The sequence below is a fragment of the Pelodiscus sinensis genome, chromosome 31 (genome assembly GCF_052426305.1).
Source record: "Pelodiscus sinensis isolate ZL-2025 chromosome 31, ASM5242630v1, whole genome shotgun sequence".
NCBI classification, from domain to species: Eukaryota; Metazoa; Chordata; order Testudines; family Trionychidae; genus Pelodiscus; species Pelodiscus sinensis.
The window spans coordinates 8,767,621-8,791,054 of record NC_143082.1 but is presented as its reverse complement, the minus strand read 5'-3'; the positions used below and the strand labels follow the sequence as shown (position 1 = coordinate 8,791,054).

At 50.3% G+C, this 23,434-nt stretch overlaps 1 protein-coding gene across 3 annotated transcripts in view; it reads left to right on the top strand.

Annotated features, from left to right (window-relative positions):
* The first annotated feature begins 3,089 nt into the window (after positions 1 to 3,089).
* LOC102463690 (twist-related protein 2-like) overlaps positions 3,090 to 23,434 on the top strand; it is a 40,261-nt gene continuing 19,916 nt past the window's right edge. The window contains exons 1-2 of one of the 3 annotated variants that reach the window (XM_006134642.5): positions 3,092 to 3,862; positions 18,905 to 19,115. In XM_006134642.5, coding sequence (XP_006134704.1) covers positions 3,355 to 3,840 — 486 coding nt within the window. In that variant the 5' untranslated portion in view covers positions 3,092 to 3,354 and the 3' untranslated portion in view covers positions 3,841 to 3,862; positions 18,905 to 19,115. Of the gene's footprint in view, positions 3,863 to 18,904; positions 19,116 to 23,434 lie in introns of those variants that run through there. The other 2 variants (XM_075902091.2, XM_006134641.5) reach the window with 2 other exon arrangements.

Here is a 23,434-nt window from a genome sequence, read left to right as displayed (position 1 = left end):
CCCATGTTTTCTGTAACATTTCTTCACAGTGAAATGAATATAATGTTCAAAAGCTTGGGGTAGCCGAGTTAGTCTCTAACAGGAAAAACTAAAAAAAACACCAAATAGTCTAATAGCACCTTAAAGACTAACAAAACATGTAGATGGTATCATGAGCTTTCGTGGGTACAATCTTCAGATGACAGGAATGTTAGAAGTCTTAACATAATGGCTATGTCTACACTCGCGGCTTCTTGCGTGAGTAATATGCAAATGAGGCTAAGCGTGGAATATCGCCGAGCCTCATTTGCATACCTAATGAGCCACCACTTTTTTCAAAAGAGGCTCTTGCCCAAGAAGGAGCATCTATACTGCCCCTTCTTGTGCAAGAAAAACCCTCTTTGCGCAATGCCGTTACACCTATTACTTTTCAGGAGTGTAGACATAGCCAAAATGTTTTCATAAAAAATCCTGTTGTCACAAAATGGCCAAATTTTCATGAAAATTGTATGCAACAACTCATGCTTCCTTGTGGTGGACAAATAAACTGGAGCTGTGACTTCCCGCAGATCCTAGTTCACTTTAGTCACCTTTCTGCTCCCAGCTCAGCTGGGATCTTATACTCTGCTTTCTTCACACATGAGCATTTAAAAATAAATGAAATCAAATGAAAATTATTTATAAAAAAGAAAACCCAGAAAAATGCTAATCAAAACCATCACCTACACAGGAGCCACTTCCCTGCTATTGACCTAAACAGAACGACACCAAACTATCTAGTTCCTGCTATGCTGGCTTATCCATGTCCTGCCCTTTAGTTTTCTCTTGTTTCCCCGGAACCTTGTGCTCCCTGTCTTGTCTCATTTTAGCTGTCTGATTTTGGCCCCAGTCCTACAAACATTTATGCGCCTTAGAGCTATAGGACAGTCCCACTGCAGGCAAAATAAGCTTAGATAAATCACAGGCATGATCAAAAGTCATGAGCTTTAATCCATAGAAGGTTGAAGGTGATTAGGAAGTGAACTGGGCTTAGGAAGAGCTTAGGTGGTTATTAATTCCTGAGTCCTTCCTGATTTTTCTTAAGAATTTGCCATTTTTTAAACTTGGTCCTTCCCACTCAGTTTCTGCGCCCTTTCAGGATGCAAGCAGCCGTGCTGGCTGTTTGGGCATAAGAGAAGTTGCCCATTGAATTCAGGGGCAGTCGTTCCCACTGACAACAGTGATCCAGACACAAGTGAACAGGAATTGGGAAGCAAGACCCCTTCAGCAGCTGTTCTTTGCAATGTGAATGTTGCCTTGTCAAAGTGAAATAGATAGAATAATATGAAAACTCAAATATACAGCCATCAATCTGGACAAAAGTTGGATTTGTGGTTGTGTGTGTACATTGGATACAGAAAAAACTTAAAAAACAACAAATAGTCTAGTTGCACCTTAAAGATGAACAAAACATGTAGATTACCATGAGCTTTTGTGGGCACAGTTCACTTCTTCAGATGACAGGAGTGTTAGAAGTCCAAATCCAAGAATAAATTATTCAATTATTTCAATTACTCTTGGATCTGGACTACTAACACTCCTGTCATCTAAAGAAGTGGGCTATGGCCACCGAAGCTCATGATACCATCTACATGTTTTGTTAATCTTTAAGGTGCTACTAGTCTATTTGTTGTTTTTTAAGTTTTTCCTGTTACAGACTAACTCAGCTACCCCTCTGAAGCTATTGGATACAGAGAATGTGTTCACTAACACTAGTGAATGTCTCGGTTTGATAGAGATAGTGCAAGTGCCTTGTAGCAATGCATAGGTAGGTTGGCTAGAGTGACCGCACTGTAACGTTAGTGGACATGGGGGGATATGTTCAGTAGAGACTACATGGAAGCACTAGACATCATTGCTTCAAAGGGCTGCAAAGAAATTTCAGGAGAATTAGCTTGTGGCTGACTCCATGTGATGTGTCTCAGGAGAGCTGGTGTCAGTCCCTGCTCTGTTCTCCTGAATGACGTGGGACAAATCACGGAATCCTGTTGGCCTATGCCCAACCTGGGGACTTTAATCCTTCTGTTCTCCCACCCATGCCTGTCTGGTCTCCTTAGCCAACTGCAGCCAGCAGGCTGGTGAACCACCGAGGACAGTGCAGCAAGTTAGGCATGCGTGTACATCTTTGCAGGACCAAGGTGGGGCCACAGGATGGAACTGTCTCTGTATTTACTGCTTCCACAACAGGTTAGACAGACACCTGTCAGGGATGGTATAGATGTTGCTTGGTCCTGCCGTGAGTGCCAAGGAATGGATTTGGTAACCTCTTGATGTCCCTTCCAGATCTATGTTTCTATGATTTTGCACACATTATACAGATGAAGGATGGGGCACAAGAAGCATCCATAAGCTGGTGAGCCAGTGGTAGGGTCAGACACACCCCTGGTGAGTGTCATATGATTTTTGTGGGTTCTGGGATTCTTGTAGTTTGTTGGATTGTGTCAACTATTTTGTTAACAATTATTTCAGGAGGAGGCTTATCTGTGTCTGCTGGCATACTATGGTGACAAGGCCCAGACAGACAGACAGACAGACAGACAGATAGATAGAGATGCGATGCAAGCCCAGCTGCATGCCGGCTGTTCAGAATCATCCTGCTGCCTAAGAAGAGAATGGTCTGAGCTACCGCATCTTCTGTTGGATCCAGTGAATGTCCCGTCTGGCTCTGTCCACAATATGTGATCTCACAGCAAATGTTTTCCCACATCTCCAGCTGAATCTGACCCTGATAAAAGGCTTGGGTTAAAAATCAGCGATCAGACTTAGAAATCAGGGGTAGTGACTGGCTTTAACACGCTGAGGGGGGTGGTTGAAAAAGACTTCACTGCGGTTCCTGTTGCTCAGGTTAGCAGAAGGAACTTCCTCTGACATCCGGGCAGCAGGCAGGAGCATCTGTGCCTAAGGGCCTGGGGTGTGTTGTGGGGGAAGGGAGAAAGGAAATCTGGAACCCATAAGCTCCACTGATGTTTTCATTACCTTGTACTGTTGTATTGGTCTGTGCTTGGCCCCACCCCCAGCCCTTCCTGCCCTATCAGCAAAGGACATCAACAAAGTTATTCAAATGTCCCTCCTCTCCTTAGCCCCCCCCAACAAAAAAAACCAAAAAAACACCCAGCTCCTTGAAGGTTGGGGAGGCTCCGAGCCTTGAGGAAGTTTGGGAAGTCTGGCCAGTGGACACGTCAGGGCTGCATTCCCTAAGCTGGCTTTGTCTGCTTCCCAGGCTGCCTCTCCAGATGCACTGTGGCCTTTGCAGGCCCTCCATCCTGTGAGGTCCAAGGCCCCGGTGCCTGCCAGGTGGGAGAGGCTCCTGGGCTGGAGGGGACCAGTGCTGAGAAGATGAAAGAGGAGAGCATGTGCCCGGACTCCCCTGAAGGCAGCCTGGTCACAAGTGAGGAGGAGGGTGAACGGCTTCATAAGAAATGTCTCCGCAAGCGCGCCCAGCTGGGCAAGCCCATGGAGGAGTGCAGCTCACATTCGCCGCAGGGCAAGCGCAGCAAGCGCAGCCCCGTCCCCCAGTCCTTCGAGGACGTGCACACTCAGCGGGTGATCGCCAACGTACGGGAGAGGCAGCGCACCCAGTCGCTCAACGATGCCTTTGCCGAGCTGCGCAAGATCATCCCCACGCTGCCCTCCGACAAGCTCAGCAAGATCCAGACCCTCAAGCTGGCCGCACGCTACATAGACTTCTTGTACCAGGTGCTGCAGAGCGATGAGCTGGACCACAAGATCACCAGCTGCAACTACCTGGCCCACGAGAGGCTGAGCTACGCCTTCTCCGTCTGGAGGATGGAAGGGGCTTGGTCCATGTCTGCTTCTCACTGAACCCGCAGGATCCAGCCAACAGGTACGTAGAGCAAACGCCCAGCTCCCTGGGGCAGTCTCTGCATCCCTCCCTCCTGCTTCCTGCATTTGCAGCTTCTCCATGGAAAACAAATGGCATTTCTCCCCTCCCCCCGCTGCCTTGGGCGGTGTTTTTGAACAAATCCCAGACGTGCGACAAGCCCGGTGTTCGGGCGGGGTAGCTGACCCCTGAGCTTTCCTGGCCGAGCCGCCACTCACGTTGATGGGGGGGCCTCAGTGGGATCAGAGCAGCAGAGCCCTCGAGCAACTGATTTAATTTGGCAGCAACAAAGGAGGGTTGTTTCTAAGGGCCAGTTAATGAAAGGGTTAAAGCAAGGATCGAACAATCAGATCAATCCAGAGCGTGCGGTTTAAATCAGGAGCCGCTTTATGAAATCAGCAGAGTCACTCCTGTGTCCGAGAGCGGTGGGTCCAGCCCTGCCCGTGCACCGATCACCCCGTGTGCAGCTTGCGTTGCACAGTATAAAACAGGAGTGCCTCCGGATCAGGAGTGAAGTCAGGACAATTGCACAGGGGCCAACACCTCCAGAGCTGCCCCCTTCCTCTGCGGGAGCAGCGTCTGCAAGGGTGGCGAGCAAGAATGGCCTCTCCTCCGATGGCAGCTCTGCCTGATGGGGGTGCAGGAATAGGGCACTGAAGGGAGGATACAGGAGACGCAGCGTTGCAGCCCACACTGCGGCAAGCCTTGCTCTGCGGCTGGCTACAAGCATCCCAGCCTCGGGCAACGCGGGGCTCCCCGCTCCCCTCTGCCTTCCCTCCTCTCAGAGTCCGGTCAGTGATTTGCTTCTTTCTAGCCGCCACCTGGCAGGCAGGAAGAGCCCATGAAATGGGGACGTCAGGGTCAGGAAGGGTGAGAGCCCAGCATCTGTCAGCCCCATCCCACCTTACTCCTAACCCTTCCCCTCCCTGCCATATGAGCCAACGGAGACATGGGACTAGCAAGGGAAGCCAATGCTGGGCCTCCTTCCTCAGGCAACGCTCCCCCTGCAGTGGCCGCGGAAGGGCAGCAGCCGTCCTCACCTAGCACAGGGCTGTGGGAACTGCCAGACAAAGTCCCCCCAGCCCAGTGTCCTGACTCTGGCAAGACCCAGCTCCAGAGGCTGCTGAGGAAGGTGTAAGGGTCCTGCAGGAGCATATGGAGGGTAACCTGCCCCTATCGTAGGCCTCAGCCCAGCCTCCACTAATTAGGTAAAGCCCTTCCCAGATGCTGGGGAACATTAATCGACAGGAACATTTTCATTTACCATAGAAATGGCTGGTCCCTTTTCCTAGGCCCCCAAAGGGACATGCGCCCAGCTCACTGCAGATCCACACCCTGCTTGCTTTGTGTGCCATAAAGCCACCTTCCTGCTCCATCCCCTGGGATCGGCCCAGGGCCTGGGTCCCAGACTCCGGCCCTCACACTGGGATCAAGATCTCTGGCTTTTCTTGCCTCTTGACAGGTAGGAGAGGGGGACCCAGTGTTAAGCAGCCATGGGCTGCTCTGGCTTGTGTCAGTCCCAGTCCTACGGCACACGCCCGGCTGGGCTCAGGCTGAGCTCACGAGGAATGTGTCTGTGTTATTTCTGCTCTCCCTGAGAGTTGCAGCCAAACGGCCCCGGCATGCAAAAGACCCTTCTCCTTTGATTTTTATTTGTAGGTGTTAGTTCTTCTATGAGGGCCTGTTCCTGCATGCCCCCCTTACTCACTCCCATGGGGCCAGTTGATAGCAGGAGGAAATCCACTGAGGTCAGTGGTGTAGTTATCTCAGAGTCAGACCATAAAGGTGAGCGGGGGCAGGATCAGGCCCTTCGCGGATTTCAGTTTACATACAAAGCTACAGGAAGGAATCTGTGCCTGCTCCCTTCTGTATGAGCCCCACACCCCACGGCCAAGCACTTCCCCTTCCCCAGGGCACACACCACAGGGTTTGAACACAGAGTGACCCAAGCTGGGAGTATGACCTCTATTAGTGGCCCGTGCCTTGCTCACCCTCCGCTGTGCCAGGAGATGGGACGCCTGATCTCCAAAGCCCCTTTCTCTCTTGGCACATTGGGGAGTCAAACCCCAGCCCAGCCCCATTGTCAGTTTCATCAGATCAGGACTGGGCTCCCCAGAGGGAGGAGCCGGAGCAAGAGAACTGAAACAGAGCCCGGGGCACCCCCGGAAGGTCCAGTGATGGGAGGCGGCTGCAGTAGTGAGCAGAGCCCGTAACGCATCCCTTGGACTGGTTATCTCAGCCCTGCTGGAGTCTCAGCCACTGGTACTGGGACCATTCATCACTTAATGGCATTGGCTTATAGGGCCGGATTTCCACGGTCTAGGTGCTGTAGGAAGCAGACTGGCACCAAGTGGGCTCTACAAAGCGCCTAGGCAGATTAGCTGCTGAGCTGCCACTGAAATCAGTTTGGGGCCCAACAGGAGATGCCTCCGAGCATTCAGCAGTGCCGAGCACCACGGTTCCTCACTGCAGGGGCCAGCCACTCTGCAAGTCAGCTGGCCACGCCGCTCGGAAGCAGCACCTGCAGTGACCATTGCCACCCCCTTCAAACTGCTCCTTTTGCAAACCTTGGGGGAGTGTCTCATGCTGGGCACCAGTGAAAACATGGCCCCAGGAGTCACAGCTCAGTTCTGAACATTATCGAGCTGGGTATTCTTGGTCTTGATGCCCGAAATCTCACAGCTCCCTTTGCCCTGGAAATCCCCTGTGCGCCATCCCTGCCCTCAAGCACTGCCAGTCTGGGCTGTACCTGCCAGTGTCTGCTGCTGCTGCCTCCATGGCTGTAGGGCCTTCCTCTGTCAGTGCAGTTAAAGTGTTATCATCCCCCTCCTCTGCCCTGGGGTCTTGCACTCCCCACGGTGTTATATTTGCTCTTAGTCCCATGCCAATTTCTTCCACCGCAGCAGGGCCTGACTTTCCCGCGCTGTCAGTCCTTTCGTCAGGCTTCATGGAAAGAAAACTCTCCTTGGGCCACACGCTGTAAGCGCCATTGTTATAAGCTCAGATAGTCCCAATGGCTACGTCTAGACGACAAGCCTCTTTCGAAAAAGAGTGTCTAGACTACAACAGTACTTTCAAAAAAGCAAGCTGCTTTTTCAAAAGAGCACCCAGGCAGTCTGGATGCTCTCTTTCGAAAAAGCACAGTTTGCATTACATAGTTCCTTTTTTTTAAAGAGCACTTTTGAAAAAAGGTGTTCTTCCTCATAAAATGAGGTTTTCCACGGTCAAAAAAACTGCTGCGTTCTTTCGATTTACTTTCGAAAGAATGGGGCAGCAGTCTAGATGCAGGGGAAGTTTTTTCAAAAAAACCCTGTACTCTAGACACACCCAATGAGAAGTTAAATGTAGTTCCAGGCTTTCAGTTTACCCCTCAGTTCCCACTTGGAGCCACCTTCATTCACAAGGGCACATGCCCATGCACGCACCCCTGGCACCTGCCCTTCCAGAGACCAATTTTTATTTACAATGGTGTTTCCCTGTTGTTCCACAATGTTTGTCTCTGCCATGTCACTGCGATGCCCTCAGACAGCCAGGGAGCATGGAAACATCCTGCCCCTGCACAGACTGCCACCGAATGAACATGGTGCACAAGCTTTAACCAGAGTTGTTTGCCTCTTGCGCCTGTCATTGTGAGGTGTGGGTGCCCACCAACCAAAGCGGGTGAAATACAGTCAGATGGCAGGACGTGGCATTTAAGTTGATAGGGTTCCCTGAAGTGTCCTATGTTAGTTCTCTGAATATTAGGCCTAATTAGCACTGATTTACTGGATGACCCCAGTGAAGTCAGTGCCGAAAGGGACTCTGCTAATGTAACACCAGAGCGAAGTTTGTCCAGGAGAAAATGCGGCTGCTGGAGACAGCAGTTTAAATACACAGGCAGAAAAGTTCCTGTGAAGTCAATATGAACAGATCTGTTCTTGCTCCTAGTGAGCAGGGCAGAGAACATCCATCAGTCACATTGGGTACACAGAAAGTTAACTCAGGCTAAGTTGTGTATGGCTTGAGTGAAAGGCCCAGACAAAGATGCTCCATGACTGTACTGTCATTTCATGCAGCCTCTTTCTTGAGCCTTGTGTGCGGTGGCTTGTCTCGGGGATGCCGTGCTTTTCCATGCTGAGAATGAAAGCACCTGGCACGTTCACAAATGCTGAGCCAGTGTCTGGCTGTAGATCAGTGTGAATGGGGTGTCGGGCTTGCTTTGCCAAGGGGTGTCTGAGCATGTGTTCCGTTGTGCAAGTCAGGGTTCATTTCTGTTCCTGTCTATGCATGAGTCAGTCTGTGTGTGGTGGGGGTGTTGTTTCTCTGATAAACCAACGGGTGAAAGCCCCTTCAGTGAAATAACTTTTGCAAATACCACCCCAGTCCAGTAAGTACAGAGGAATTGGTGTCCTCAAGAGTCCTGATTCATGTTTCGTCCAGACGGGTCCGAAAGGCTTGCTAGAAACTCGGGTCCTTTTGTGATGCATCAGTCTCCCAGATGGGTGATTGTTTGTACTGGGCATTCCTGCCACAGGCCAATGATACAAATTGACAGCCCCAGGATAGGCAGGGAAATAACGGGCAGGGGAACATGCAAGGCAGAGGGCAAAAGAAAGACACAAGGCACTCAGGGAAATGCTCAGTAGGTACAAAGGCTGTATCCATCTTGCCAGTAATTAACGAACACGGTGTTTGTGATGGGGCTGTCATTGCATAATGCAAAGCAGCTAATGCCTGCTGAGCGTGCAGCATACTGGTCTCCACTGGAACCTGCCTATTAAATATCAAAGGCCGGTGGAAGAGCTGAGTGTGGCTAGAAGCAGGAGACATCATTGGGGGCGAGGAGGAAAGGAAGGGCAGCAGGAAGGGAGCCCCAGGGCAAGAAAAGCTAATGTTTGAAGTGAATGGAGCTCACAGTTTTGGGGGGAAAATCCCACAGTCGTGGGCACATTAACTGATGCCTTGTTCCTTTTCCTGACGAATGGGGAGAAAATGAGGCTATCATTTAAAATCTCCAGGGGGAAAAAATTCTAGAGCTGTTCAGGGTGGTTTTCTTTGACTTACTTTAAATTGACTCCCTGGATTCACTGTATTTTTACAATGCCCTTGCATAGTTCTCTAATTGGAAAAGCCTCGGATGGATGGGTGCCCTGGCTGGGAATTGGCTGTCACGTAATTATTTCTTTCCCCCCTGTTTTATAACCAGGTCCTCCAACACAATGGCAAAGCCTCATGCAGCAAAGGGGGAGATAAGTTCAGCCCAAGAGATCTCGGAGGCTTCCTCCTCCAGATCCAAGCCTGTTTGGGTGCCAATTCAGGGTGGTAGCACGGACACAGGAAAGGGCAGTGAGATCCTGCCAATAAAATTCTTTCTATGGATCAAAGAAACAGATGCCTGACTGATTGGTCTGTTTGGATACATTGAAAGTGTGAAAGCAAGCAAGAAAAAAAAGGCTGGCCAATGACAGTGCTCCCATTCAGGGGTAACCCATCAGGATTACACTGATAGAAGAGAAATCTCCCCAAACTATTTGTTCTTAAATATGCACTTTAAATTCTCCACATGCTTTTCCCATGGTAAGGGGCTAATTGGGCAGCCACAGGGGAAAAGAAGGGAAAAGTCCAACCTGGGGCTCTAATGTCAAGTCTGTTTTGGCTTCAGTTCTGCCCTGTCATTGAGCTTGACAAGCACAAAAAGGCTCTTTACACTTGTGCTCCAATGGAGGAATCTGTGAGGCCCCTGCCTCAGGTGATCCATGAACAGACCCACCCAGGAAGCTCCCCTGGGCTTCGATTGCCAAGGGAGGCAAAGAATGCCTGGCCCACTTTAGGCCAGCTGTGATGCTGGGCTGTGGTTTTCCTGTTGGCAGGGCTAGACGGCCAGTCGTAGGTTTGCACCTGTGCAGTGCTCTTCACCGTCTGGCTCTGTTGTCTCCCGGCCCTTGGATTTTGTAAATTTGCGTGTGATTGAATTCACGAGAAAGTTTCCGCCTGTGCATTTTCTGATTGCACCGAGCGTTTGGCAGTTGTATCCCGGACAGCACAATCCCAGACAGCGCTAACCTGGACAGCACAATCCCAGACAGCACAATCCCAGGCAGCGCTAACCCGGACAGCACAATCCCAGACAGCACAATCCCAGGCAGCGCTATCCCGGGCAGCACAATCCCAGACAGCGCTATCCCGGGCAGCACAATCCCAGACAGCACAATCCCAGACAGCGCTATCCCGGGCAGCACAATCCCAGACAGCACAATCCCAGACAGCGCTATCCCGGGCAGCACAATCCCAGACAGCACAATCCCAGACAGCACAATCCCAGACAGCGCTATCCCAGACAGCACAATCCCAGACAGCGCTAACCCAGACAGCACAATCCCAGGCAGCGCTATCCCAGGCAGCGCTATCCCAGGCAGCGCTATCCCAGACAGCACAATCCCAGGCAGCGCTAACCCGGACAGCACAATCCCAGGCAGCGCAATCCCAGGCAGCGCTATCCCAGGCAGCGCTAACCCAGGCAGCGCTATCCCGGGCAGCGCTAACCCAGACAGCACAATCCCAGGCAGCGCTATCCCAGGCAGCGCTATCCAACCCAAGGCTGAGGGGCAGGCATGGAACAAATTGCCTTTTCTGATGCAGTCTCCTATCATTTTGAAAGTAAGTTTTCCTAACTGCCTGGGGCCCCACTTGGGGTTCTCAGCAGATCCTCCTGCACCCGAGGCCCAGAGCTATCTCCACTGCTTTGTGACCTGTGGGAGGTGGACGGAGGGCTGGGGAAAGGGCCATGGCAGATGCTGTTTCATGCTGTCCCTTCTGAGAGGGGACTGCTCTGCGGCTGGCTGCAAGCAGCGCAGTGGGTGCAGTGGCAGGAAGGCTCTCCAAATAGGCCATGGCTTCCTCCCTTGACAAGCGTGGTGGTGGCGCCTTGCGTTCATGCAGAGCACCAGTGTTTTCGCTCTTTGGTGGGCAGTGAAGTGTGGCTGCAGCTGTCTGCTTGCCCTGAGCCAGGTCTTCGCACGGTATGTCTACCCTGGAAAAGAAGACCTACAAGCTAGAGCCAATTTCTTTCCCCTAGGGAGTGGATCTGACTTCAGCCAAGCATGCGGGTGCCTATGTCACCCCATTCAGCCCTCTGCTCTTCATTCCCACTCCCTTGATGGGAATATAATGTGGGTTATAAATACACAGCCAACAGGGATCAAAGAAATCTGGGCCTGAGAGAATGAGGTCTTCTGGGAGGCACCAGAGAGCTCTGAGCTGGGACAATTCATTCAGCATTGCATAATGTTTTCCAGCTGGGTGAGACATTTCAGAGGGGCAGGGCACATCCCGAGTTGTGTGAGGGAGGAGAATGGGGATCAATTGCTGCACTGCATGCACACGTCTGTGGGGGGAGGGGGGAAGGATTCATAGGTTCTAAGGCCAGAAGTGATCATTGAGATCATCTAGTCTGACCTCCTGCAAATAATCCCTCGGGCAGTGCTTGGAGAAAACCTTCCAATCTGTATTGAGAAATTGCCTGTGTTGGAGAATCCACCGTGACCCTGGTTCCAATGGTTAATTACTCTCGCCAGTGAAAATGTACATTATATTTCCAGTCTGAATTTGTTTGCCTTCAGCTCCCAGTCACTGGATCATGCTTGACTTTTCCCTGCTAGATTGATGAGCCCATTAACAATTATTTGTTCCCTGTGTAGATACATACTTTAGAACTCATCAAATCATCCCTTAACCATCTCTTTGCTAAGCTAAATGGAGGGAGCTCTTTGAGTCTATCATCATCTGGCAGGTTTTCTAACCCTTTAATCAATCTTGTGGCTTTTCTCGGAACCTCCCTATTCCTCAACATCCCTCCTGAATTTGGGGCACCAGAACTGGACACAATATTTCTGCAATGGCCGCACCAGTGCCAACTATAGAAGTAAAATTACTTTGCTTCTTTTCTTCGTATTTTCCTTGTTTATGTATTCAGAATCACATTAGCTCTTTTGGTTGTGTTGGGAGCTCATTTTCAGGTGATTATCCACCCTTCAAATCTTTTTCAGAGTGACTGCTTTCCAGGATAGAGTCCTCCAGCCTATAAACACAGCCTGCAGTCTGTGATCCCAGATTCACAGTTAGCCATAGTGAAACACATACGCTGTGTCTAGACTGCCTCCCTTTTTCATAAAAGGGATGCAAATTAGACATATCGCAATTGCAAATGAAGCAGGGATTTAAATCTCCCCCACTTCATTATGAGGGATAAGGGATCTTTCGGAAAAGGCTGTGTCTAGACTGGCGCTTTTTTCTGGCAAAGCTCTGTGCCGAAAAAAAGTGGCAGCCATTTTTATACTAATGAAGTGGGGGAGAGTTAAATCCCCGCTTCCTTTGCAATTGCGATATGTCTAATTTGCATCCCTTTTACGAAAAAGGGATGCAGTCTAGACACCGCGATATTCACCAAGGATTTGTCTAGACTACATGGCTCCGTTGATGGAGCCATGTAAAATAGTTTACTTGGCATAGTCAATGAAGCAGGGATTTAAATAATCCCCGCTTCATTAAAATAAAAATGGCCACCGCGCTGTGCGGACAATCAGCTGATCCGGCACAGCGGGTCAGTCTAGACGCGGCGTGGTCGACAAGGGAAGCCTTTGTCAACCGCTCCGGTAAACCTAATTTCACGAGGCATACTGGAGCGGTCAACAAAGGCTTCCCTTGTCGACCCCGCCGCGTCTAGATTAACCCGCTGTGCTGGATCAGCTGATCGTTGCCACAGCGCGGTGGCCATTTCTATTTTAATGAAGCAGGGATTATTTAAACCCCCGCTTCATTGACTATGACGAGTAAACTATTTTCCATGGCTTCATCAACGGAGCCATGTAGTCTAGACATATCCCAAGTGATCTAGATCTGTCCACTTCATTATTTACCACTCCCCGAATTTTTTGTCATCTGCAAACTTTATCAGTGATGATTTTATGTTTTCTACTAGGTCATTGATAAAAATGTTAAACGGTATAGGGCCATATAACCCGTTCTTGCAGGATTTTGCTGGAACTGTAGCCGCTTAAAGGTGCCCCCTTTCCAATTACATTTTAAGACCTAGCCATTAGTCAGTTTTTAACCCATTTACTGTGAGCCATGTTAATTTTAGAGCTTTCCAGTTTTTTAATGCAAATGTTGGGCTGAACCAAGTCCAATGCCTTATGGACTTCTTAAGAATGTTCCGACCACACCAATACCTTTATCAGCTACGCTGGTAATCTTGTCTAAGACAGGTCTCAATAGCTTGGTGGGCTCAAATTGTTTGAGGATGTGAGGCAGCAATCTGGGGTTTGTCAGTTCTTTTCCCTGCTCCACTTGCGAGGCACATGGTGATTAGTAAACAATTATAGCTAGTAATGAATAACAATTGTCATTTCTACAGCCCTGTCTCCTGAAGCACTTTGCATGCACTCATGAGTAAGGCCTCTAGACATGGCTGCAAGTCGGGCCATGTCTTTGCCTTGTGTCAGCTGGGAGACTGAGGCCTGCAGCGGTGACAAAGGCCCTGGTTGCCCTCTTGGCACACACACCAGTGAAGGCCACCGACGAAGGGGCAAAGGGGGCAGTTGCCCCAGGGACCAGTGATTTATAAAGGCCTGGGGCGCTGGGCTGCTATTACTGTGACAGCCGCAGCATCCAGAGACCAGAACCCTTTAAAACCCCACCAGGGCCCCACGCTGTGCAGTCCAGGCGTGCCGAGGGCTGGCTAGGGAAGATGCAGCAGTGTCTGGCCAGTGCTGAGGACTGGCTGCCCTCACCCCACCTCTTCTGCCTGAGGCCCAGAGCCTCTCCTCCCCGTTGCCCTGGGCCCAGCAAAGTCTGTGCTGTTGAGGCACTTAAATGACAACACTGGGAGCAGTGGCAAATAGAGCGCAAAGCACTCTAGTTAGGGACGATATGAGCCATTTTTGCAGGCCCTCTCCAAGCATCCTCCCCTCTGGCTGCAGCTGCAGCTTTGGCTGCGTAAGCGCTGCAGGGTCTGACCTAACCCTAGAGACCAGAACAGGGATTCATTGGCAAGGAGAGAGGACTCAGAGTGTCAGTGAGGAGCTGGGAGTCCTTGAGACAAAGGCAGAGGGCCGAGGCGCTGCTGTTTGCTCTTCTGCACACACTGAGGTCAAGGTTTTGTAGGCAGTGGGCAGAGCTCAGTGGCTGAACAAAAAAATCCCCAAATTCTTTGTTTCGGGTTAACCCGGAAGGGATTTTTTTGTTTTGTTTTTCTTGCCAAAATGAAAAACAAAACAAAAAAATGGTTTTTTTCTATTTAGATCAAATGAAACATGCTGTGATTTTTATTTGTGAGTGTGTGTGTGTGTTTACCCCATTTTTTCTGATTTAATAAAAATAAATACAGCTCGTTGTTTCAGTGAAACGTTTCAGAAAGAAAAGTCAAAAGGTTTCATTTAGCAAACGTTGAAAAGAAAACTTTTGACAAGAAAAAGAAAGAAAGAAAGAAAGAAAGAAAGAAAGAAAGAAAGAAAGAAAGAAAGAAAAAGAAAGAAAGAAAGAAGCTATATACCAAATTTCACCAGACTTGCAGAGAGTTCTGGTCGACCCAAAGCTGCATTTCTCAGAGAAAAAACTGTCCAAAAACCACGACCCAGCTCTAGCTGAGAGTTCCACGGTGCCCGTCCAACCCTGGAGGGGTGAGAGAGAGAAGGGTTTTTTTTCTTCTGCACTCATGAGCACAGTGCTTTGAGTTCTCTGGGAGAAGGGGGCTGTAGAAATGCAGTGACCCTAGGGATGGAAAATTCCATTGCTCTGGTGCTGCAGAACTGCGATGGGTGGTCACTGTTGTGGAAGGAGAGGCAGGTCTCAGGAAGCTGGGGGGCTAGTGCCAGGAAGGACTGTGCATGCAACTGTATTCAGTGCACCCCTTCCCTCTCCCCCCAGGCCTTTCTTTGCACTGTATTTTGTCCCAATTGGAGGTTTCAGGACATGTGCCTTCCCTAGTTGTAATGAGTTGCAATCCTGAAGCCTTGAGCCACGATCACACATGGTCTGTGGTCTGTCAGGCTGGGCCACAGCCTACCAGCAGCAGCAGAAGGAAGTGGGTGGGTTTTGCTGCCAGGGTTAGTTGGGCAGTGAGGTGGTCAGAAGGGAGCCGTGGAGAACTTAATCTGAGAGCTGTTGTCATCATCAACAAGGGCTTCTATCATTGCTGCCAGTTTCCAAAGCTCTTTTCTCTTCCTACCAGTGTCGCCTCCTTCTTTGCCCAGCTGGGTGCATCCCCGCACTGATCTCAGCCAGGCACTGAGAAAATAGGGAGGTGCCACTGCTTGCGATTCCCATCACGGAGCTACCCAGTCTCTCTGGCCATTACTGCCAGTACAGAACGTGCCCCTCTGACCTTCATTCAGGTTCCCAGCTGGGGCAGCATTTGGGGATTCGAGGACACCCAACGGTCTAGAGATGGGTTTTTTTGGGACTTGGCTAATTTCACTGAAAGGAACGGCCTTCCAGCTAATCGTTTTTGTGGCAGCTTCTATCTTTATAAGAAAGTGCACAGCATTTAACGCTGAGCTGCCCTCTGGGGGACGGGGGCAGGGAGGGGTTCAGATACGGAGCCTGAGAGCAAGAACTTAACACTGGTCAGGATTAAAGTTAATACAGAGATAACATTTCACAGCCTTGCCCTAGTGATCAATAAAATACCCACTGGTTTATGATCCCTGCAAAGAATCTGGCTCTGAGGATTTCAGCTGCATTCATTTAACCCCAAAGGAATGTCTTTGAGACGAGTCAGTGTTTCATAGCTGAGTGGCAGGGAAAGGGCCTTGGGACCCGACCGAGAGTGGCTGAGCTGCATTAACAATGTTTTTTGCATTTGATTTCCTTTAAAAAATTAGGGAGTTAGAAGAAAAAATGTTGAATGTGCCACTATTCTGTCTGGAGAACTGAGGGGTAATGCTTAGCCCCTCCCGCGATGCTCTGACCTACAGGAGGTGTTCCCGTTAATAGTTCTCTAACCGCACCCACATACTAATGCTGTCCCTTTGCATCCTCCTACATTTTGACCAGCATCATGAATGGGTGTTGACTGTTTGCATTGCAGTAGCCCCAGACAATCAATTGAGCTTGGCGCTGTGTAGCCACATCCCGGGGTCACCCCCTGCCCTGAACATCTGCTGTCTATCTAGGTGACTCGACCAAGGCCAGGATTGTTATTCTTAGTCACAACAGGGGCCTGACTAGACCCACAGAGCCAGGTACTGAGCTCACATCTGAGTGTCTGCTCAGCTTTCCATCCCAATGAGCCCGGCTGTCACCAGTCCAATGGCCCCCACCAGTCCTTTCCCCGTTTGGGTACGTGCACTGACTCAGAGCCACTGGGACTCCACAACTCCCCCTGGAGTCAGTGGGAGGGGCAGGAATTCTGTCCCCTCAGCACCTTGCAGGATCTGACCCATTCATGAACCTTGGTGTGACCTCACATGAGCTCAACCAAGGAAACTAGAGGGAAATGTCCCCCTGGGAGCAGCTGGTATCACGGTGGTGGGACTCAGCCTCCTCTGCCTCCAGGCCTGTGTATTCCTGCAGACTGAATGCTGGGATTGTCCCCAGGAAACTAGACAAGGGCCACAGAAAGTTCTTCACAAAGCAAATAGTCAACCTGTGGAACTCCTTGCTGCAGGAGGCTGTGAAGGCTAGAACTAGAACAGAGTTTAAAGAGAAGTGAGATAAAGTCATGGAGGTTGGGTCCATGGAGTGCTATTAGCCAGGGGGTAGAAATGGTGTCCCTGGCCTCTGTTTGTGGAAGGCTGGAGATGGATGGCACGAGACAAATGGCTTGGTCATTGTCTTCGGTCCATCCCCTCCAGGGTCCCTAGTGTTGGCCACTGTCGGCAGACAGGCTACTGGGCTAGATGGACCTTTGGTCTGACCCAGTACGGCCATTCTAAGCTCAGGGCTCAGAGTCGGGGGTCTCAGTGGACCACCTTGATTTTCATGCACACCTGCTCCCGGGTGGCCAGGCTGGCAGCTCTCCTGCCCTAGACGGCCACTTTCCTGTGCCTAGTGCGGAGGTCGTGGATGAGGTCCACGATCTCCACACTAGACCAGGTGGGCGCCCGCCTTTTGCGGACATGGGAAGGCTCCCAGGAACCTCCAGCCTGGTCCCAGGAAGAGGCGGAGGGCTGGGTGGCAGTGGGTAGCTGGTTCGTGCCGTGCCAGGTGCAGGGTCTGCTGGCTGGGTGCTGGCAGGCTTGCACCTGGCACGGGCACCGTAGCCAGCCCGTGCCCCTTTAAGGGGTCCGTGGCCGGGAGGGGAGCAGACGAGTTTCCCTGGTGGTGCCCAGAGTGGCCACCAGGGAAAGCTGGGGAGGGCTAGCCTCCCACTAGTTCGAATTAAGTGGCTACACAGCCCTTAATTCGAACTAGTTAATTCGAACTAGGCATTAGTCCTCGTAAAATGAGGTTTACCTAGTTTGAATTAAGTGCTCTGCTAGTTCAAATTAATTTCGAACTAGTGGAGCGCTAGTGTAGCGCCTATCAAAGTTAATTCGAACTAACGTCTGTTAGTTCGAATTATCTTTGTAGTGTAGACATACCCTCGAAGAGAAGAGTGAGGGGGGATTTGATAGCAGCCTTCAACTTCCTGAAGGGAGGTTCCAAAGAGGATGGAGAGAGGCTGTTCATAGTAGTGACGGATGGCAGAACAAGGGGCAATGGTCTCAAGTTTCACTAGGAGGGTGGTCAAGTACTGGAATGTGTTACCTAGGGAGGGGGTGGAATCTCCATCCCTAGAGGTTTTTAAGTCTCAGCTTGACAAAGCCCTGGCTGGGTTGATTTAGTTGGGATTGGTCCTGCGTTGGGCAGGGGGCTGGACTTGATGACCTCCTGAGGTCTCTTCCAGCTCTATGATTCTATGGTCCTGTGTGGGTACAATTTGCTGGCCAACCCTGTGTTCCATTTCAGCCACACTTGAGCTCTGAGGGCACCGTGGCCATCCCATCAGATAGGGACGTGGGCAGCTACAGATCTAGGCCCAGATGCCAAGTTTCATGCAGCACCATCAGTGACATTTCCTGCAAATTATGTAATGAGCTAATTTGCATATGTGATGGGTAGGAGGAGTGCTGGCCAGCATTCAGTGGTTAAAAGTTAAAGTCGGGTAGCTAAGGGAGCCAGGAGAGCCAATGGTAAAAGGTGTTGAAATTTGAATGAAAGATATACCAGCCTGCTGTTTTCTTTGTGTGAGTTCTAAGCTAGGAGGAGATGAGGGGAACAAGATGAATTTAGCCAGGCAGAACTACCAGGCCTACGGGGAATACTGGGCATAGAAATTGAAGCACGGATCGTGCGTAGATAGGAAAACTGTATATTTAGTCACAATCAGGTTATTTTCTTTGCGTTCTTATGTGGTTAAACTTCTCTGAGCTAAATCCATGTGCCACCTGCCATTCAATGCATCTAAGCTGCACCCAGAGATACCATTTTTCCCTGTGTTTTAATCTGTTCTTACCTCAGTTGCTTTGTAACATCTAGCAACCAAGTATGCTTTATCGAGTATATCTTTATGTTTTGTTAATAAAATCACCTTTTTTAAGGCAATGGTTTGATTCTTGTGTTCTGAAAGGTAGCCGGAGGTCTGTGTAAGCATGCCTAAGCCTGAGAAGTCAACTGTCAAAGATTGCAGTTTGTTTTCTCTTTTTTCTTCAAGCTCTCTTGTGGTAAAAGAGCTTGGGGGTAACCCACTGGCACAAGTTCAAGTGCTTCTTCCTGGGTCTAAGAAGAAGGGTTTTTTTACACATGGTGGTGGCAGCCAATCTCCCAAGTCTAGGGAATCAGTAACTTTGGGGTTTGCATTTTACTTAACTTCGCATTTTACTTAACTTTGGGGAGGTTTTTTTTAGCAGAAGCCTATAGAGGCAAAGTATTTAAGGTCTCTTGCGGGCCCCCACTTTGACAGCGTATTTGCAAAAAAGCTACCAGTGACTCTGCTCTTTGGCTTCTAAAAGAAGTTGTGCATGTTTAGTACTTGTGAAAAGCATTGAGTTTAACAGGCTGAGTAAATGTTGTCTGCCTATTTACTAGAGCAAGGAGATGGGTGAAGTAATATCTTTTACTGGACCAACATCTGTTGATGAAAGAGACAAGCTCTCAAGCAATACAGAGATCTTCTTCAGGGCTGGGAAAGATGCTCAGAACATCACAGTTAAAACAGATTGTTAATAGGCTGGCAAGTGATTAAAATTTAATTGTGTGATTGATTTTGATGTTAATAATAAAATTCCATTTATTGAAATATTTTTGGATCTTTCCTATATTTTCAAATATAATTACTTCATTTACAACACAGAACACAAACTGTACACTGCTCACTTTACATTTATTTCTACTACAAATATTTGCACTGCAAAAAAATCGTACTTTTCAGTTCACCTAATACGAGTACTGTAATGCAATTTATTTATCTTGAAAGTTGAACTTAGAAAAGTAGAACGATGTACAAAAATAACTGCATTCCAAAATAAAACAATGGAAAACTTTAGAGCCTGCGAGTCCACTCAGTCCTTACATCTCGTTTGGTCAATCGCTCAGGCAAACACATTTGTTGACGTTTGCAGGAGATACTGCTGCCTGATTCTTGTTTACAATGTCACCTCAGAGTAAGAACACCTCAGAGTGTCAGGTGGCACAGTGACAGCCAGCTTCACGAGATATTTATGGGTCAGATTCCCTAAAGAAAAATCAGTCGGGTGGGGGGCAGCAGGGGCTGGACTGCCAGTGCAGGCTCCCCAATGCTGGGAGGCGGGATGGGGAAAGAGCCATGAGCCCCAGGGGCCGAATCCAGGCAAGCCAGAGACTGCATCTGGCCCCTGGGCCTTAGGTTCCCCCCCTGCCCTAAAGAGTCATATGTCCTGTCATGCTTTAACCACCATTGCATCCTGGTGATGGGTTTTGCTCAATCATAATCTGAAGCAGTGAGACCAACGCATGCCACCTGTAGGAGACTGATCGGCTTTTTGGTGGTTTGGGTTCTATAGTTCCACATTGGAGGGCAGCTTTTTAAGATTTCTGAAAGCAAGTTCCCCACCTCGTCCCTCTCCGATTTTGAGAAACACTTCAGATTCTTAACCCTTGGGTCCAGTGCTGCCGCCCTCTTTAGGAGTCTCATGTTGGCACTTTCTTTGTGCTGTGTCCAACACGCAGCGATTACTCTTAAAATGAGCAGCCAGTGCCAGGCCATCATCCGAGGCTTTTGTAACACAAAGTCTGCGGCAGAAAGTGGGTAGATTGGAGCAGGAGTTCAGTCACAAATTTAGTTCACACATTACTTTTTTCATGGGCACTGTCAGCTGGGAAGCAGGTCCTCTGAAATGGCGGCCAAAGCATGAAGAGACATACAAATGTTCAGCATATCTGGCAGGTAAATCCCTTGGAATGCCGGCTACTATCCTGCCATGCAAACTCCTGCTCTCATTTCCAGGTGACATGGTAAGTAAGAAGCGGGCAGCATTATTGCCCATGAATGCAAACAAACCTGCTTGTCTGAGAGACTGACTGCATAAGAAGTGGGACAGAGTGGAGCTGGGGGCTCTGAAGGTTCGCATCCTTCTCTTTTTGATCGCAAGTATGTAACAAAAACCCTGTATTTGTAAATTACACTTACATGATAAAGAGACTGCACTACAGTAGGAGCAAATTGAAAAAAATACTATAGGTTGGACCTCCCTGGTCCGGTACCCTTGGGATCTGGCTGGTCCCAGATGAGAGGTTTTTCCAGAAGGGAGGAGGCCATTTCTGGCCTTCCTGCTGCTGGCCCCCTCTCCCTCCCTGCCTCTCCACCGGACTTCCTGGCTCCCCCCACAGTCCAGCTGAGCCCTGTGCTAGTTCCCGGACCCTACATTCCAGCTGAGCTGCATGCTGGCTACCGCCCCCCACCTTCACAGCCCAGCTGAGTATGCTCCCACCTCCCCACCCTTGCAGCCCAGGTGGGCTGCATGTTCCTCCCCTCCTGCATAGCACTAGGCTCCCTGTCTTCCCACTCCCCCTACAGTGTGCCAGGACTCTGATCCTGGAATATCCATGGTTCTTCCGTACCATATATGTTGCCGGACCAGAGAGTTCTGGTTTATGAAGGTGCAACCTGTATTTCTTTTTGTTTATATTTTTTACAGTGCAAATATGAGTAATAAAAATAATAATATAAAGTTAGCCCTGTCCCATAGACCGGATTCAGCCCACCAAGCCACTGGATCCAGCCGTGGACAGTACAGAGCCCCAGGCAGGGTCCTTGCTTGCCTCGCCCCACTAGCACGCCACTCAGAATCCTGTCTGCATTCAAATCTGTGAGCCCGGAGGGGAGAGGGAAAGGCTTTAGGAGCTGCTCCCGTCCCCAGCACAATCCCATTGGCCAGTTTTTGGCCAGAAACTGTCCAATGGGAACTGTCTGTTTCAATAACAAGCAACCAAGAAGCACCACGCCCCCTCCCCTGCAGGGCTGGTAGTTATTCACAGAGCACATGGCTGTAGCCTGTGCGGGGATGGGTCAGGCAGAGAGGCTACTTCAGAAAAGTGCTGCTGGCTGGTAAGTTTTCTGGCCAGATCCTGCCTTGCACCCCAGCCCCTCCCTTCCTCAACCCTTTAGCCCCCACTCCTGCTCCCTACTCCACATACCCAAATCCTCTGCTCCCCTCCTACACCATATCCCCTCCCAGATCCAGCACCCCAATCCCCTGCCCCAGGTCACAGTCCCCTCCTGCCCTAGCTCACAACCCTAACCCCTGCACCTCAATCCCCTGCACCACCTCCTGTACCCCAATTCCCTGCCCTAGGTCACAATGCAACCCCCTGCACCCCCAGTCCAATGCCCCAGGTCACAACTGCCTCCTTCGCCCAAACTCCCTCCCTTACCCCAAACTCCCTTCTGCCCGCAACCTCCATCCTAGACCCTGCACCACCTCCACTAATATGGAAGAGCGCAGCCCTCAACCACTTTCCGGATTCTGGGAGTGGCCCCCATCAGAAATCATTGCTCACCCCTGCTTGTGTTGGAATAGAAATCAAAATATTTGAAAATGTAGAAAAACCGGTCTAAAATATTTAATACATTTCAATTGGTATTCTATTGTCTAAAACTGCAATTGATTGTGATTACTGTTGTGAGTTAACCGTGTGAGTTAACTGCAATTAATTAACAACCCTAATTGTTAAACATACTAAATATCCATTTCCTGCTCATCACTGCCCTGCCAATCTGATCTGTGACAGGTGGTTCCCCCTAGGGCAGAGGGCCTCAGACAGTGAGGTGTGCCCTGTAGCACGGTGCTGAGGAACATTTTGAATGCCATGGGGCGGCATGAAGGGCAGGGAGCAAGTGCCACCCAGTTCTGCTCCCTCATTGGGGCTGCCAGATTTCTAACTACACAGAACCAAACTCTCCTGTCTCACCATCTGCCCCTTCTCCAAGGCCCTTTCCTCCTCCCCCATTTGCTCCATCCTTCTTCCCTCTGCCATTCACTTTTCCCCACTCTCACTCACTTTCCCTGGACAGGGGTTGGGATGCATGGAGGGCAGGTAAAGGCTCCAGCGAGGGGTGTGGGCTTTGGGAGAGGGGCTGGGATGAGGGTTTGGGTACAGGAGGGGGCCATGGGTGAGGGTAGGGATTGGGGGTGTGGGCTCTGGGTTGAAGCTGGTGGAGTCTGGGGTGCAGGAGCAGGGGCAGGTCTTGGGAAGGTTGGGGTGCAGGAGGAGGTTTAGGGAGCAGAGTCCCCGCAGCATTTATTGCAGCTCCCAGGAAGTGGCTACTAGTTTCTGCAGCCCCTAGACACATGGGCAGCCAGGGGGGCTCTGCTCACTACCCTCATGTCTGCAGGCTTCACCCACTCAGTTCCCATTGGTCGTGGTTCCCGGCCACCGGGAGGGGCAGAGCTGGCACTGGGAGCGGGGGCAGTGTACAGAGCCCCCCCAGCCATCCATGCACTTAGGAGCCACAGGGACCTAGCAGCCACATCTGAGAGCCATGAAGAGGCAGAATAGGTTGGGAGCCTGCCTAAGCCCCATGGCCCTGCTGCACCATAGATCAGACTTTAACGGTCCGGTCAGCAGTGCAATTCAGAGTAACCAGGGTCCCGTTTTGATGGGGTGTTACTGTCATAAACTGGATGTCAGGCAACCCTGTCCCAGCTCTGCTCCAGCCCTACCTGACCACAGCCTGGCCATGGCCCTGCCCCCTGCTGCAGTCCCTGGCTCCAGCTGCAGCCCCTTACTGGGGAGAGAGACAGACAAAATAAGGGATCATGCTGCCGTTTGGGGACCACTGCTAGCTGGGACTACAGGTTTCTGCTGATTCTACCAGCTAGTGAAAAGGCTGAGGTTGGACTTGTGAGAAGTGAGCGGGAACTGAGAACCCCCCTCTCCCCCCCCCAACTCAGCTCATACAAAGGCCACTACATTTCCATTTGCTGGGAGTAACTTTCCACCCCTGCTGAACTGGAACGGATTCACACTTCAACTGAAGGTTTAATTCATTAGCCACGACCTGAGGCTTGTTTCTGGAAAGATCAGTTTGTTATGTCAACAGCTCACCATTCGGGTGCTGACTCAGGCAGGGTCCCCTCT